At 32.4% G+C, this 16,448-nt stretch overlaps 1 protein-coding gene across 1 annotated transcript in view; it reads right to left on the bottom strand.

Moving 5' to 3' along the window:
* Nucleotides 1–4,071: 4,071 nt before the first annotated feature.
* The window catches only part of MS3_00006225 (uncharacterized protein), a gene marked incomplete at its 5' end in the record, with an annotated part of 43,801 nt that continues 31,424 nt past the window's right edge, over nt 4,072–16,448 (bottom strand). Inside the window, 2 exons of the mRNA XM_012941491.2 lie at nt 4,072–4,825; nt 6,082–6,530. Coding sequence (XP_012796945.1) covers nt 4,300–4,825; nt 6,082–6,530 — 975 coding nt within the window. The 3' untranslated portion in view covers nt 4,072–4,299. The remainder of the gene's footprint in view (nt 4,826–6,081; nt 6,531–16,448) is intronic.

Here is a 16,448-nt window from a genome sequence, read left to right as displayed (position 1 = left end):
ACCTTACGACTTTTCGTGATGTATTAAAGTTCCAGATGGCGTCTGATGTTTACTTTGTCCAAGTTTTGACAGGAGCAAGATTGACAAATAGTCAATTCTACTTATAATAAAGACGAAATCTCCATGAATCTTTCCCTGATTTTTGGTCTGTTATTGTTGTCACAAAACATTTCAGTTGATCTTAGTTAATGACTTACAAATTTCGGAATAAACTGGGCAATTATAGAAGTTACTGAGCTCCTTTCTGCTCCCACACTTTCAAATATAATCTTTGTAGGACATTTTAGGTAAATATATAGGCAAAAATATAAAAGATGTGCTACACATATGACCGCAACACAGTGTTCCACTCCATGTGTGACGTTACTTTCCTCTGTCACTCTGTTCATGTGCTTTGTGTTTACTCTCTCAAACGTCATTGTCATGGGCCAAAAGCAAGCGAATAATAATACGAATAAAAATATCTGATTAAGAGGTCGAAGTGAATCACCTCCTTATTTCACGTAGGTATTGTATTTCTTAGTTCCATATACTGAATAATATAATTTCTCCCCTTTGGTGCAATAAATGTTTCGATTGGATATTCGGAAGCTTTCTCCTCAGATTTTATTGTTGACAAGGAAGTACAGATACGGATGTTATAAGTTATTATTACTCTTCATCTTTTACAATTTTGGGTTCTTGACCTTGTAGCGTGGTGTCGAGTCGCGGTTGACTATGAACACCGCTACAGAGAAACACGTGCCAAATAAATCAGAAGGCGAAGGTTGAACGTAACCAAATAAATCCGTAAAATCCCCGAGAAGCCAAATATCAGAAGACAATTAATGGACCAGATCGGGATATATTCGCTGGCGATCTCATGGTATCGAAAGGATACCGAGATCGTGCCAGGATAGAAGCTTGGTTACAGAACTTAACCGAATTCGCGCGAAGTCACAATCAAAGTGTAAGTAAAAGAATGGAAGCACAAAATAGCTGTCATTAGCCCAGTCAAACAAAAGCACGTTAAAACAAACACTGGTACAGTTGGTTATAATAATAATTGTTTTTACTAAACCAGTCGTGTTCTCGTGATAACTGTGAGTCACTACAACTTTTTGTTTATTATTGCATGTTCCATCACTAAATACCACAGTTTTGTTTTACTGAACCCTATGTTTTGGAGTTTACCATACCGACTCGGTGTTCTATAAATTTCCATGCTTGACTGATTAACGAACAGGATTGTTTTTCAAGAACAATTTCTTGACATTACGTTCATCGTTGAATTGTTAGACTTATTCCTGATTGAAGGGATGATCACTGTTATAGTGTGTTGTGTTCTACTGACATCGACAGATATAAGGAGTATTATGATGATTAGGAGTATTTGAATTATAGTACGAACAATAACGTAATCGGATAAAGAAGTAATAGATAAGCACGGACGAATGTACTGTATTTGGAATTCGAAATCAAGCATTCAACAAGTACAAAGGAATTGTAGTGTCGGTTATTATGTTAAGCCCATATACCTTATTTTAGCTTTCGGACGGCCAATTCTATTCATCCTACCTGAGTCACATTTTGATCTTGTTAATCATTCGCTTATCAGTCTTGACTGATTTTATATGAGCGCGTATGTATGTGCACACTTCTTATCCCATCACTCATTACATGTCTGTAACTTATTTTTGTATGCCTATAAATACTGATTAGCGCTTGACTAAATGGAAGTTGGTTTACCCACTATATCCACTGTGCGTCGTTTCTTTTCTCTCTATTCCATTCGCTTCATATACAAAATATATGTATTCGAAACTCCATTCTCGTTATTTGACTTATTTAAATCTGTTATTGACTAACGCGATTAAAGTCGATGATTATATACGAGGATAGGCGACATATGTATTTCAACAACAATCATCATTACAATCTCCTTGGAGTCAGATCTCAGGCCACTATAGTGGAGAGCCCTTTCGACAAAATCGTTCGATCTAAATGACGATTAAATAACGGACGGCCTCCATAGAATCATTAGTTTACTCAAAATACCTGGTGGCAGAAGTCTAAGAAGATTGAAGAAAAGAGAACGAGAACAGTGAATGATTAGTGTGGAAACGAAGGAACAGTCAAGTTTGAGACAACTGATTGAAATTTTGCAAATGAAGCATTCACTATATATTTCTGAGATTTTGCTGAGATATTTCGTAGTTTTGTATCTAAATTAATTTGGTTGTCCTGACTGGTGTTCACATTCACTTCAATAGCATCATTCTGAAGTATTTCTATTATTTTTAGCTTTAATATGGGAGGGGGCTCTGACTGGCTGGATGAATTAATGACCATCAGCACAAACACAGTGCAAAGCCTTCATACATCTTGGTTGGTGTTTATTTTGGGAGTACTTGGTTCTTCGTAATTAGCAATCCTATCATTTATCTCTTTCATCTCACCACCCATATATAAAAGGTTTTTGGTTATATGGGTCGATCTCTTCCACTCCGATATGCTTTTACAAAGCTATATGAAAAGCTAAAAGACCGGCGAATTTTTCGCTTGATCTCAAAGTATTCCACTTTTGGTTTACATATTGCTCTGAAGTATTCTATGTCGAGTAATTAGTCATCAGTCCGACAACGTCTTGTCGTCTGTTCGCACAGGCTTTACACCTGAAATGAATCAAAGTAATTTCGTATAATGATGGGTTCAAGAGTATTATAATTGGTGGATGAAAACGAAGTTCATCGAAATGAGATGAATCAAAAATTGAACTTATGACGACGTAAAGCTTTCATGTGGTTACAGAGCAATCTAGATGAAATGTTAAGGACTGCAGATTTTCCGTCCATTAACATTAGGCACCATCCTGATGAAAAACAAGTAGAAGAAATTATGAAGGATCTAACTACATCGTTAGATCAATCTCTGAAAACTTTCGTTGGGATTACGTAAATCCTCTCTCTAAGCATGTCGATCGTACTAGGAAGAACAGTTTGGCTACGTAAATATAGAAATAGTAGTACTGAATCTAATATACAAACATTTGATTCTCGAAACTATTTTATCAATACATCAATGATCTGTAGCCGGTCAGGATTTAAGGAATAAGTGAAATCGTGTATAAAGTTGAAGGTATTATACTATAATAAAAATTAAGCTTCCACCAAGACTTAAAGAAATTAATATTTAACTTAGAGACTACAGTGACTAAGAAAATGATGATGTGGGGTAAAGAGCGGTAACTGATTAGTGATAAAAAACAAACAAACCGTTGCGCTTATAAGTATTGCGAACTAGAGGAAAAACGTGAAGTCGTGAATCTGGTGCAGATAACTCCCGTACTCACGAACATTATTCTTTCAGACGCTTAATGCTGGAAAATATGAGAATTGTAAAGAATAGGGATGAATTCGTGGGATTCCAAGAATAACAATGAAAAAATTATGATTTTCCATGGGAAGATAGTACAAATCGAGATTTTTTAATCTTGTGAAGCAATCTGAATGTCCCTAGGGTGGTAACATGCTTCGTTGAAGAACCAAATAGATTTAAGAGGTCTCATGAATATACGCGCGAAGTTTATTATTCGATATAATTAAAAAGAAAGGCAACTTTGGAGCTACACCTTGTAACTCTAACTCTTGAAATATAGCTGAAACCAGGTTGTTTAGAAGTTGGGCATTGTAACCTCAATGTCTAATCCTAGCTCTTAACCCGATCTCCAAACCCTTAACCATTTTCCTTTACTGTAGAAAACAACTTGCATTCAAAGGTTCATTATGAATGTCAAAACTCTTACCCCCATGACATTTTATCACGTTTTTATTGCACACTGTTTCATCACCACAATACTGTTTTCTGATTAGCTAGTATCCGGATCAAGGCTAATTGCGATTTCCAAGATCGCCCATACAGTTTACTTCTGCCCAACTAATTAAACTGAGATCTGTTCCCTTAACTTAAACTAAACGTCCCTGAGAATAGAGTTTAACTTTCGTTAGCTACCATTAATTTCAAATTCATTACCGAATACCTGTCATTTGGTTTTTAATCATGTAGATCTATTGAAACTCTAAAAACTGGTTGTGTGGAATAAATTTCTTTGCTATAAAGTTGTTATGGAAACAAATATTTAAAAAGATCTCATAATTTCCTAACGTAATAAGTACAGAATAAAATAGTCATAAAACAGTGTACTAGGTTATAATTTATTGTCACTTGTTTACAAGTGTCCATGAATTTAATGAAACTTTAAATAAAGAAACATTAAAACACCGAAACGTGGATGCATATTTCAAATAAGAGAAATCGTATTTAAAAATGAAAACGTTTGTCATAAGAGCTATAACGTCTTGAATGAACATCGTTATGATTATATGTAGTATTGTTATTGACATTTGTTGGCTGAGTTATTGAGGCTGGCGATGTTCCATTTGATCCAATATGCAATGATGTATATGGCGCATTACACAAAATACCGTTACTATTACCACCATTTGATATCTGATCAACTGTATTAAAACGTTCATGAAGTTTACGACGTATCCTCGCTCTAGTTAGATTATCCATCTCATCAAAATTTATTGTTTCTTTATCAAGTTTAGCTAAAAATTCTTCCGACGCTGCATTTGAAGAAATATCTGAAAATGTGATTATTGTATGAATACCACGTGGACGTGTATTTGTTTCTTGATTTATCATCGATATTAACTCTGTATTGCATGCTCGTGTACGGCACTGCTTATTTGGTAGTTGAATCTGTTGAACAGTTAAATTACATTGATCGTTTGGGTCTGTTAAGCTTATATCTGTTTGACAAGCTGTTGAATTTATGCATGGTCTATATTTAGTCAATAAAATTAAAGAAAAGATAATAACATGAGATGCTTAGAATCTTTAATGGTTTACTATCAAATAACCTAAAACTAGAGTCTTTTAATTCATTATTAAGTTAACTATGTTCTAAAATTTTATTTATATTGGACAACAGTTGAAGTGCTTTCCTGTGGAATAAATCAAGCTAACTTCCGATTATGCTAAAAGTGTTAGCGTTTGTTCACTTATTATCACAGTAATTTCATATAGATTTAGTGGTGAATTTTATTGAGTGTCATTGTCTTGTTAATTAATTATGAACAATATAGAACTTCAAATTCCTTGGAATACACTTTAAAAACTCAGTAAATTTTTGTTTTTTTTAGAGACCCAGTGGATTGTTCAACTGAGCTCCATAATCTGTTATTATTCCTAACAATTTTCAGGAGGCTTCCTTAGATCTACTGATTGGTCATGACAAATCGACATAGCGTATAACTTCATTATGTTTCCTATAAACCTCGCTACATTGTGACATTTATTATTTACATTATAGACTGACTAATTTGTATTACTTGAATCCAAGTGGTTATTGAGTTGTTTGAAATCTTAATATTTAAATATCACTGATTACAGTTGGTGAAAGTTGAATGAAATAAAATGAATTCATGAGCATATATTTAAGGAACCCTTCGATATATTCGTCAAAACCATCAGATCTGATGCACCAGAGGTCTCTTCATGGTGAGGTCCCTATAGTGCACTTATGATGAGTGAGTAAATATGATGAAACAATTATTTAGGGCTTCGTGCCATTCAATGATTTCTCCGTTATAGTCAATCAGCGACAGAGTTTATTTTGACACTCTTCTTTTTAAAAAAAAAATTGGATTCATTTGAAGTGAAAAAATCTTCCATGTTCAACGTAGCAGTGTGGTATGAAGTCCTTTAAAAGACTAGTTAAAAAAGGTACTATCAAAGTTTTACATGGTGAAAATGTTCAAATTTAAATTAAAACCTATATATCATTCTATTTAATGCGATTATTGAACACGTTTTCCTCTTCATATTGATTGTCAAGTATAAACCGAAGCCATGTCTACTCATAAATTATGATAAATGTATATGGGTCAGGTAAACTATTCAGACAAATAAACGAACTAAAAGATTACCTAAATTGGACCATACTTCAGGTTGTAAATTTTTAATTAAGTAGTTTCGCGAATCAAGTTATTGATTGAAAAAAAATAGAGAATAATCAGTAAAGAAGTAAAAATTTACCTGTTAGCCAATTCTATGGATGACGATGTATTAGAACCGGTCGAAGATGAACTACATTCTGGAGGCATAGATAAATCTTCATAATTTTCGTCATCATCTTCATCATCATCATCGTCAGCGTGATGATGTATATTATTCATTGCTGATTCATTTGTTAAATAGCCTAGATTTACAGCTCCAGTTCGGAAATATATTTCCAATTTAATCGCATCAAATTTATCTGTAATTAATTCTAAATGATTTAATTCAGTAATTTTTTCATATAGATTTGATCGAATTAACAATAATTCCATATCTTGATTATCTAATGAATTGGCAATATCTTTAAATAGACTTTCAGCAATTTCAATATTTTGTTCTTGATCTGGTTGATTTTGTATATGATGCATATTACGTTCACCAACAAATTGATGCAATTCACTAATCAATTCTTGTTCTTGTCGTTGAATCTTAAAATTAAAAAAAATTTGACAAAAAAAGAAATAAACATATTCATGAGTTTATTTTTCTTTAACTTCACCTAGAAGATGATAATTTGTTTAAATGATTCAGAAAAAAAATATTTAAAAGAGTAATTAAACAGATATCTATGAAATAATTGACTTAATTTTGCAAATACAAAGTCTTTTTGGTGTATATATCTCATTATGAATGTCAATCGAATAGTAGTTTTGATAATAGTAAGGTTAGAAATTCATTACATAAGTGTTATAACTTGTGACTTGAGTGCCCTGTTAATGTATAACGTAATGATACCGCCAATTAGAGAGCAGTGAACTATCGATCGGACCAACGATGCATAAAACTCGTGTGAGCAGTCTTGAGTGCTTATCGGTCCCGTTTCCTGCCTAGCCCAGCCAGTTAAGTCCAGAACACCAATCTCAGCCTCTGTGATATGAATCATTTATTCCACATATACTGGGTTTATATACCAACCAGACAGATCACATCGTACCAGAAAATAGGAAATAATATTTGTACAAGATTTAGCCAAATGTGGCTGTGAATGAGAGAGATAGTAATTAATAGACAGGGCATAACTCCAAAATGGTAAATCGTATAATAATACTCATAGATCAAATTAAAGCTTATGATAAGAGGGACATGAATATGAATAGTTTAGTTATTTAACAATTATACGATAAAAATATACGCATAGTATTGGTCCATAAATGGATCCCAAAATTTACCATTCATTATTCTTATCGGGATATAACACTAAGATATGTGTTTAGTTTTATTTAAGATCTTTAGTTGTTATTAACTGTTATTCTAATGAATATTGTTTTTTTCGAACCTCGCAAGATGAGATTGTAGATGCGCGCTGTTGAGGAGTCCCGTACTAGAACAAAACGGCCGTTCAGTACATCCATATTTTTCCTGGTAATCTAGCTTCAATTGACTTATGAATTCAACTATTAAATTGTAACATTTAACAATAGTTCCTAGGCTTTCAATGAAATGAATAAAAATAAATGGTAGTTGTCAATCAACTATACCTATGATATCATTTATTGAAATAAAGTATGATCCTGTTACATAGATATATAGTAATCATTTAGAAGTTAGCTGTGAGTGAAAATGAAGATAGTCGTTAAGTATTAGAATGAATTATAAGTGTTTATATTGAACATACAATACTAATAAATCTAATCATTTTTTTTCGTCAAAGTTAACACTTTAAATAAATAACTTTGACCATAGTTAATAATTAGCATGTACGATCTGTTTCTTTTACTATGATTCAATTGGTAATGATATCTTTAGAATTTATGTTTATATACACGCTTCCAAATGCCCTGGTACAGTCAAGGGCGGGAATATTCAGCTCTCCCTCTCGAAATAACCTCACATAACCACGCGATTACAGCCACTGACAGAGAAGTCCAACTCACTGACTTCTCGAGGCAGGGGTGTTATGTACAGGACTGAGAGGACGAAAAGTGAATGTTCAATGCTTTAACCCGGGTTGGTGGATATGGAGGGTCCACTTAGAGGAGTTGGGAAACCCTGATTCCAGACCAATAGTGCACATGAGCTCCACGATCCTGAGGAAACAAATGGAGTATGAAGCAATTATTGGTCATCGTCTACCATAGGACCACATCTCTTAATGTTGCTTCACTGCTTTGTGGATCAGATCTTTAGATCGAATTCTGCGGATATGGAGCTCTAATAAAACCATTTACTTCAGTTTGGGCACCCAAGCAGTATCACAGCTTACACACCAACCATATGATTGGTGTGGCACATATGTATTCGGTTCCCTTTTGTAACAATATTTATGTGTTCAGTATATATTCATTTATCAATCTAATCAGATATTATGTAAAGTTAATACTTTAAATAACTATTTTTCTTGTTGTTATTGTATAAAATATAGTGATATACATTTACAATTAACTAATTAGCTGATGTCAGATACAACAAAATGAACATTTTGTTTCATATTGATTATGAAGATTCATTTATAAATTGTTGATTAATTATATACTAATATAAATTGTATTTAAATTTAGCTCTTCTATTTTTATATTCATATTTAAATATTTAAAGTAGAATGTAAATATTAACATCAAAGTATTGTGTATTGTCTAATATATAAATAACAAATTCATTAGATGATAACAATAACACATTGATTCATTCATTCATTCAAAACAATAGAATAAGATGATTATAAATATAAAGAAGTGAAGATGAAAAGAATTTATGTTCTATTTAAACAAAACACAACAAAAATTGAAAGTTTTTATAGTTCATTGGTATTATTGACAGTTGGTGATTTATCTATCGGCCGTTAACATCAAACATTTGATTAATTAAATAAATAAAGAACTGAAACAATGATATTGAAATATATTGAATTTTCTAAATAGTTATACTGGAATTATTTTCTAATAATTTGTACTTCTTTAATGTTTATGATTAGGTCTCTTAGTGATTGGGAATAAATACCAACTCTGTAATACAAGTACATCAAGAAGTAGGTTATAGATTTCACAGCTAACCATGATAAAAATGTACTAGAATTTATATTGAGATCCTATTAGTTTAGATGGAGTTTTGTTCTCTGAGCTGAATGGTTTGATCATGGTGTTTTCATTGTTCTTCTGAACAATATCAACAGTACAAACTTCAGGTAGACGTGAATTGTATCAATGGGAGATACAATCAAAATAAAGAAGTGGACAATGACAGGTTAAAGGTTAGCAATAACCATTCAAGATTGAGGTCTACAGGACAAGCTGTGAGTCATATGTGGAGAAAATAAAACACTTCATTTCTAACTGAAGTTTGTGCTGATGATGCTGTTCAATAGAACAATGAAACCTCCACGACCAAATCATCCAGGTCAGAGAACAAAACTCCGCTTAAACCGTGCACCAGAGCTACAAATCTTCTCCGCCATCTCAGGATCATATCTGTCTTGTTCCGATAAAAATTGTTTTTTTTTCAAAATCCTAGTTAACATTATTTTGTGAAGACATATTTCATTACTTCGTTACTTTTAGCTTCATTTACCATACGGTTGATCTTTTTATGTACAAGACATACTATTAAATATTAGTCAGTAATCTGAATTATATTTAATCATTTATTGGGCCTTTGTACTAAATAGAGTGACCTCTTCCTTAGGTTTACCTGTGGCCTGATGATGGTTTACGGCTGCGTCCCACTTTCTTTATTAAGCTCTTCGTTTCACATACGCCAAACTAGAAAAATTATTCTTGTAATTCTGTCTCAGAATTGTCTTACCAATCATCGTTACTCACTTAGTAATTTAAAACAAAGACGATAAAAAGAACAACTTTTCAACTACTAGCTGAGCATTTTATGAAAATAATTATCAGTTTTTAATAGAACAATGGGAAAACGGAATTTATCTGCAAAATGTGTGTCACACGTGGAGTATTTTAGCTTTCGGACAGATAAATTCATTTATTCATATTGAGTTACATTTTGACCTTGTCAATTATTCGCTTATCATCAGCCCTGACTGTTTTTATATGAGTGTATGCGTGAATCGCTTACTCTATTTGTCACATGTCTTTGGCTTATTTTTATCTGGCTATAAATATTGAGCCACGTTTGATCAAACGGAGCTGGTATGTTTATCGTCTCCAGTTCTCTCCTCCGCTTCGTTTCTCTGACTTTCTCTGAATCAATCATCAGTGTATGAAATATGCGTATCCAAAATTCATTCTCGTATTTGACTTATTCTGTTAATTTCTAGAACTAATCAAGTCAATAATTACATACGAAAGTAGCCGAATTTTATATTTTGTTATCATAATCAGAGTCAGATCCTTAGGCCACAAAGTCTGAACCAGGTTTCTAAATGAAATTTAGTGAAGTGAAATGTTGTCTGAATAAAGAAAACCTTTCAAATTATTATTTTAATCTAAAACAAATAATAAATTCAGATGTAATGATAGAAATCCCACTGAATGTATCTAATATGTCTTACTGTCTATTTTCATTACCATCTATATTTTAATCTAACAGGTTCACCATACAATTATCAAGCTGAATGAATAGTTATGTTAATTCATTCGTGCTGAAATGGTATCTCAACACTTGTTGATTACTGCATTTGATCCAATGTCGTAGAGATTAGTTACAGTTAAAGTGATTTATTAGTAACACTTCTCTATTGTTATATAGTGTGTTTTTCTAAACTCTCATTTTCGACATAGTTTTAACTTACTGTTACGCTTTCTTGCTGGGGAGTTTACTGAAGCATAAAAGCTAATTGATAATCATTATATTCATTATTAAAGATCAGTACATATAAGGTGTATGTTAATAAAATGTCAGTAAAAGAGAAATATCTTAGAATAAATAAACTATTCAGATGTTCCCATTGAAATAAATGTGATTGATCAGTGAACATAGACTGACAGGTACAGCTTACTAACTACCAAACATAAGATTTCCCTTCTAATTTTGATTTTTACACTGAACTCACTGAGTATAGACTATTTTATAGTTGTGTTGAATAAAGTACTGTCTAATTTATAATGCGGTTCTTTATATTTAGTCACAAATCGTGTACCTGGTATAACTTGATCCAGTTTGTGTATATCGTATCAATTAAGTATCCAATTTAGTGGTAGTATAATCTCAGTCCCCATTCTTATTATCGTATTATTAGTAGCATAACGGGCAGAAATAGAAAATAATTTATATCCTCCTATTATATCATCTACATTACGAATATTTTTTATTTGACTGAATAATTCAAATGACAATTACTGAAGTTTAATGACTACTGACTGTAGAGCAATAACTTAGGTTTGTGAAAGGAGAAAGTATCCTAAGTTCTCGCACAAAAATGTATAGTTGAAAACTGAGGATAAAAGTTTATCTCCGTTTATTAATCTGAATGAAAATAATAGTAATAATACTATAATTTGTACTTATATTTATACTTTTGATTCTGTTGTGCCCTCTGAGTTTCGTGGTTTGATCGAAAAACTTTCACTGTCATTCATGAGAATGCCTTCGGCGTCTACTACAGCTACGACGTAGGACCAGGCATATATGTGCATCGGTCCAGGTTGCCATACCGCATCAGCACAACAAGATCAACACCGGATTCATAGCAGTGGTTAGGTCAAAGGTGGTAATATATATGAGAAAGATTGCATATAGAGATATAGTACAAGAAGAAAAAATTGGTTCGTAGAAAGAAAGGTATGAAGCGATTTTAATCTCTTAGTTTAAGGGAAGACAGGGAGTGTATACACCGACGCCATTGTGATCGATTCTCAGCCATGTCACCAAGAGTCTCCAACCATTGGTTACAATAGTCACGCGGACCCCAACCAAGTAGTCTGCATCTACCAACATGGCTCAGACTAGAAGTTAGTGACTTCAAGCACTGATGCCACGTTTTGGTTTGGCCGCCCCTAACTTTCTTCCAACCATTTCCAATACCGGATAGCATTGCACGTCGTGGTAATCGGTATTCAGGCGTCTGCTTTATATAGAAGTTCCTGCTGAGCTACAAACATGCTCCATTAGTTATATTTATATCTATGTAATATATCCAAATTAAAACGAAAAGAATAGTTTAGTTTAGATTTTCTCTAATAATCATTCGATTAGTAAAATTTATCATATTGAAGAAAATGTACACAATCCTACTCCATAGAATACATCACTTCGAGAATGGACGGATGACAGTAAAAGAACGAACAACACTTGCGAAGAACTAGAAAAGAGAGCTATGGTCAGAATTGACTGAAGAACATTGGTCAGTGGTCTATGCCTATAAGGGGTAACATACATACATAAGTAAGTGATACAATCTTACCGATTCGTTCTCAAATCACTTGGTTCTACATTTAATCTCGCTCCTGTAAAAAAAGCTAAACAGGACTTTACCGATTTTAATAACAGTTTCTCATTAATATTCAAAGCTAAAGAGTTCAATTCAATCACCAAGTTATATTTCTTAACATTTCTTGTTTGATGAGTCCCTACAAGTGATAATATTGACTTTTTAACCCTTCAAATTACTGAACTAATCTGACAGTCAATAAAATACACACATAGTGTACATGTGACACTTAATGTAGAAAGAAACTTTATTTAAAAATATATCCATGCTGTATTTATATATTTATTTATCTATCAAATAAATGATTTAGATCACTTGTGAACTGATCATTAATATCAATGTAAGGGAGATATGTCCGATTATTAGGTCAGTGTCAAATGGCATATAATAAAAAAAGTATACACAGTTTATTGTCTACATCTTTATGCACAAAAATACACACATACACACACATATATATATATACACTCGATATCACTAAACGACAAAGAAATGTTGTAGAAAAACGATGGAAAATATCAATTTCCAACTTCTTTTTTGTTGTTGTTGTTGTTGATGATTATCTTTGTATCCATAACGAAAGATCTATCATTGAACAATTTCATTGTATCTATGATCAGTTTAGTATATACCTTTTTTTTTCTCTCTCTCTCTCTCAACTTCTGTTTAACTTACAAAACTAAAAACATACTAAATGGATGAATAAGAGTATTCAATGTATGAATTTATGATTAGAGGAGAAAAAAAGTAGAAGGATACTATTACACAAACTTATCTGTAAAATAATTAATATCGTTTGTTTCATTGTAATCGATTTGGTGATCTAGGTATCTAATTCTTAACGAATTTTTTTTAGAGATGTTTTACCTTTGTTTCTGACGTGTTATCAACGAGTGTACAGTATAGGGACAAACTGAAAATAATCGTAGCTAATTTACAATTCATTCTTAGCCAATCAAAAAAAAAAACGACTAACCTTAAATGGATAGTTATATGGTGAAGAAAAATAAAGTGTTAACAGAATGTAGACAAGTTTAACATATTCAATGAATGTAATAAATTTTTCTACAAGTTAGTCTGGTATTAAATGGAGTGTAAAACAAAAAAAATAAAACTTGTCTTTATGGATATTGATTATTCATTTTCGTTAACTTAATTAGATTTTTCAGAGTCCTTACACTGTTACTAGTTTGAGTTAAGTATTATTGTGTGTGCTACCTATATTGACATGAGTAGTATACATGTAAGTATAATGTAACTATTTAAGTGTAGTGTAGTGTATCGAAAATCGGATACGGATCAAATCTGCTATCTTTACGGTTTATTGAGTAACTTAAATTGATTTACACACTACTGGATTATGGTTTTATTACTCAGCCCTATTGTACAGATAATTAAACTTCATTCCATATTTGATAATAAAACTTAGAAGGATATACATTTGAGTTTAAAATTTTATCAAAACACCCGATTGGTAACTACAAATTTTCGCCACCTGAAAGTTTAAATTGTACATTAGATTTTTCCTAAAGCAACGAATATTTATGATATATCTAGTTAAAGTGACTTTTAATCAATCAGTGACTGACGGGAGACATATTCAGTTAAAAAAATATACAAGATCATCTTACATTAGAAAATTCATTCCCCAAGAAAGTTTGAGTTCTCATAATTCTTAACTAATCCCAAATTATAACAAATACATTATCTAGCCGTTCTTAAATGAGGTTTGTTGGAGACATCCAGAAAACTCCTTGAAAAAAGCCAACGAAGGTTCTGAAAACTCTGAGAAGCATCTTATCCAATCAGCATTCAATAAAAGTTTTGCCAGAAACATCTAGAAAGTGAGAAGTCACATGTCGAGTTTCTGATTGGATGATTACCTATACGGTTACCATGCTTAGTAGTGTTCTAGAATTTTCCGGAAGCCCAGGACCATCTTAAATACTATAAATATCCAGATTTTCTGAACATAAACGAACTTTTGGAGTAAAGCGTTTCTTGCATATTTCTCTCGTGTTCAAGTCGTTGTATAGATTTAGCCTGGGGGTTACTAGAAGAGCTTGTGAACCAAATCTAGCATTCAATTAGATGACTTATCAGGTTTGATCTAACTGTAAATTTTTAAGTGTGTATTACTGAAAGTACTATGACGACTATAAAACAACGTATCCAGCTAATTCTTGATTCACAATGATTCATCAGTTTACTATCAATCTTTAATGGAAAGGAATTCGTTCATAATTAGAAATTCATATGATAAATTATCGTTCTCTTCTATGATAACCTACTGTAATCAGACACATTTCTACAAATTTCTTTGATGAAATAAATGGAATTTCTATTTATCATGACATTTTACTGACATTGGTGCTTTTATTTTTTAAAAGTAATGGAAAATGGATAAAAAGGTTTAAAAATTTGGATCCAATCACTGGGTCTGTATTTGTATTTTTTTGTTTTGTTTTCTGTAATATTTTGTATGTTTTAGTCAAATAATACAGGACAAATATTAGTCGATATAAAATAGGTTCATGATTCTCGTTGCATATACTTTATTTAAACACTGATTATTATGTATTTAAGTTAGCAACCAACAAGGGGTCGATTTAGAAAAATATGCTTGACTAACATTTGAAGTCACAGATATGAGAAAGAGAGAAATCACTTCTTTCCCTTTATGTAATGAAATCTATTTGAAAAAGGAATAATAATAAAGAATGATAATCTTTGTAAAATACAGTGAATTTATTGTACCTCGTTTACTTTGACAACAAGTCTTGATAATTATCAAGAGGGGGTTATGTGGAGATTTAACTAATTTTAAGAGTTGAATTCATGAGTCAAATAAAGCTAGACCACCATGGAAAATCTGGAAGCATTGGACGGCTGTCTCGTCCTAGTATGGGACTCCTCAACAGTGTGCATCCACGAACCTGCCCGTGGGATTCGTGCCGGCCTCGCGCGCGAACGCCTAACTTCTAGACCGCGAAGCCGGCATCTAATGGTGTTAGTGTCAAAATTCAACCAATCCTGGGTTTAAATCCCGCAGGTGGGATCATGGATACGCACTGCTGAGGAATCCCATACTAGAGTGAGACGACCATTCGGTGCTTCCAGGCTTTTCACGGTGGTCTAGCTTGAAATGTCTCATGAATTCAACTATAACATCTTGATAAGCCTAGGTCTCAGAAAGCAAACTAGTCTTCATACTTCGATTTCATGATATCTAAACGACATTAGGTGAATAAGATGAGGACATTCAAAATAATTAGTAAATATTATATCGAGATTTATAGAGGGTTTAACAATCATTAGGTTGAAACCTGACCTTTGTATCCAAACAAAGTCAGTAGTTAACCGTAAACTATCGTGATAAGAGAAAGGAACAATGTGATCAGTCTTTTTTCTAAATATTTCGTTTGTAACATTCTTATATTCTTAGTATATCATTTTCATATTATCCAGTCAAATAATGTAGAACTAGCACTCTAATTACTTATAATAATTACTTTGTTAAAGAGTCAATTACAACGTCGCTACAATTTTGGCTTTCAAATAGTTTTCTGTTCTTTAGTGAACAACACATCTCATGATAATTATAGAGAGATTTGATAGCTTAGGTGGATGTGTTTGGTATGGTTGGGTCCTCTGAGCTAGATGCTTTAAAGATGGAACTTCATTTATCATTCCAAACTACATCTTCATGTAAAAGTTAGCTTCCCTTTAAGTTCACAAGTGTTATGCCAATCTTTTCCAATGACCTTGTACGTGATTGTCTTCATTCATTGTACTTTAACAACCCTGTTATATTTTTAGTTACCTACTGATTGTAAGTTGGACAGTTGATCCACTATGTAAAAGTATGTGTCAGTCTGACTGAACGTATGCTTGAACCTTAATCTTTCTCTATCCTCTCACTCATTGTAAACTCAAGCAATCAATAACTTAACCCAGATATCAATTAACACTGACAAAGCATACACAAATGTTTTTACTCTCTCTCTCTCTTTCCAAT

Source organism: Schistosoma haematobium, chromosome 2 (assembly GCF_000699445.3).
Source record: "Schistosoma haematobium chromosome 2, whole genome shotgun sequence".
NCBI lineage: Eukaryota > Metazoa > Platyhelminthes > Trematoda > Strigeidida > Schistosomatidae > Schistosoma > Schistosoma haematobium.
The sequence above is the reverse complement of the archived record's forward strand: the minus strand, read 5'-3'. Positions and strand labels throughout refer to the sequence as shown.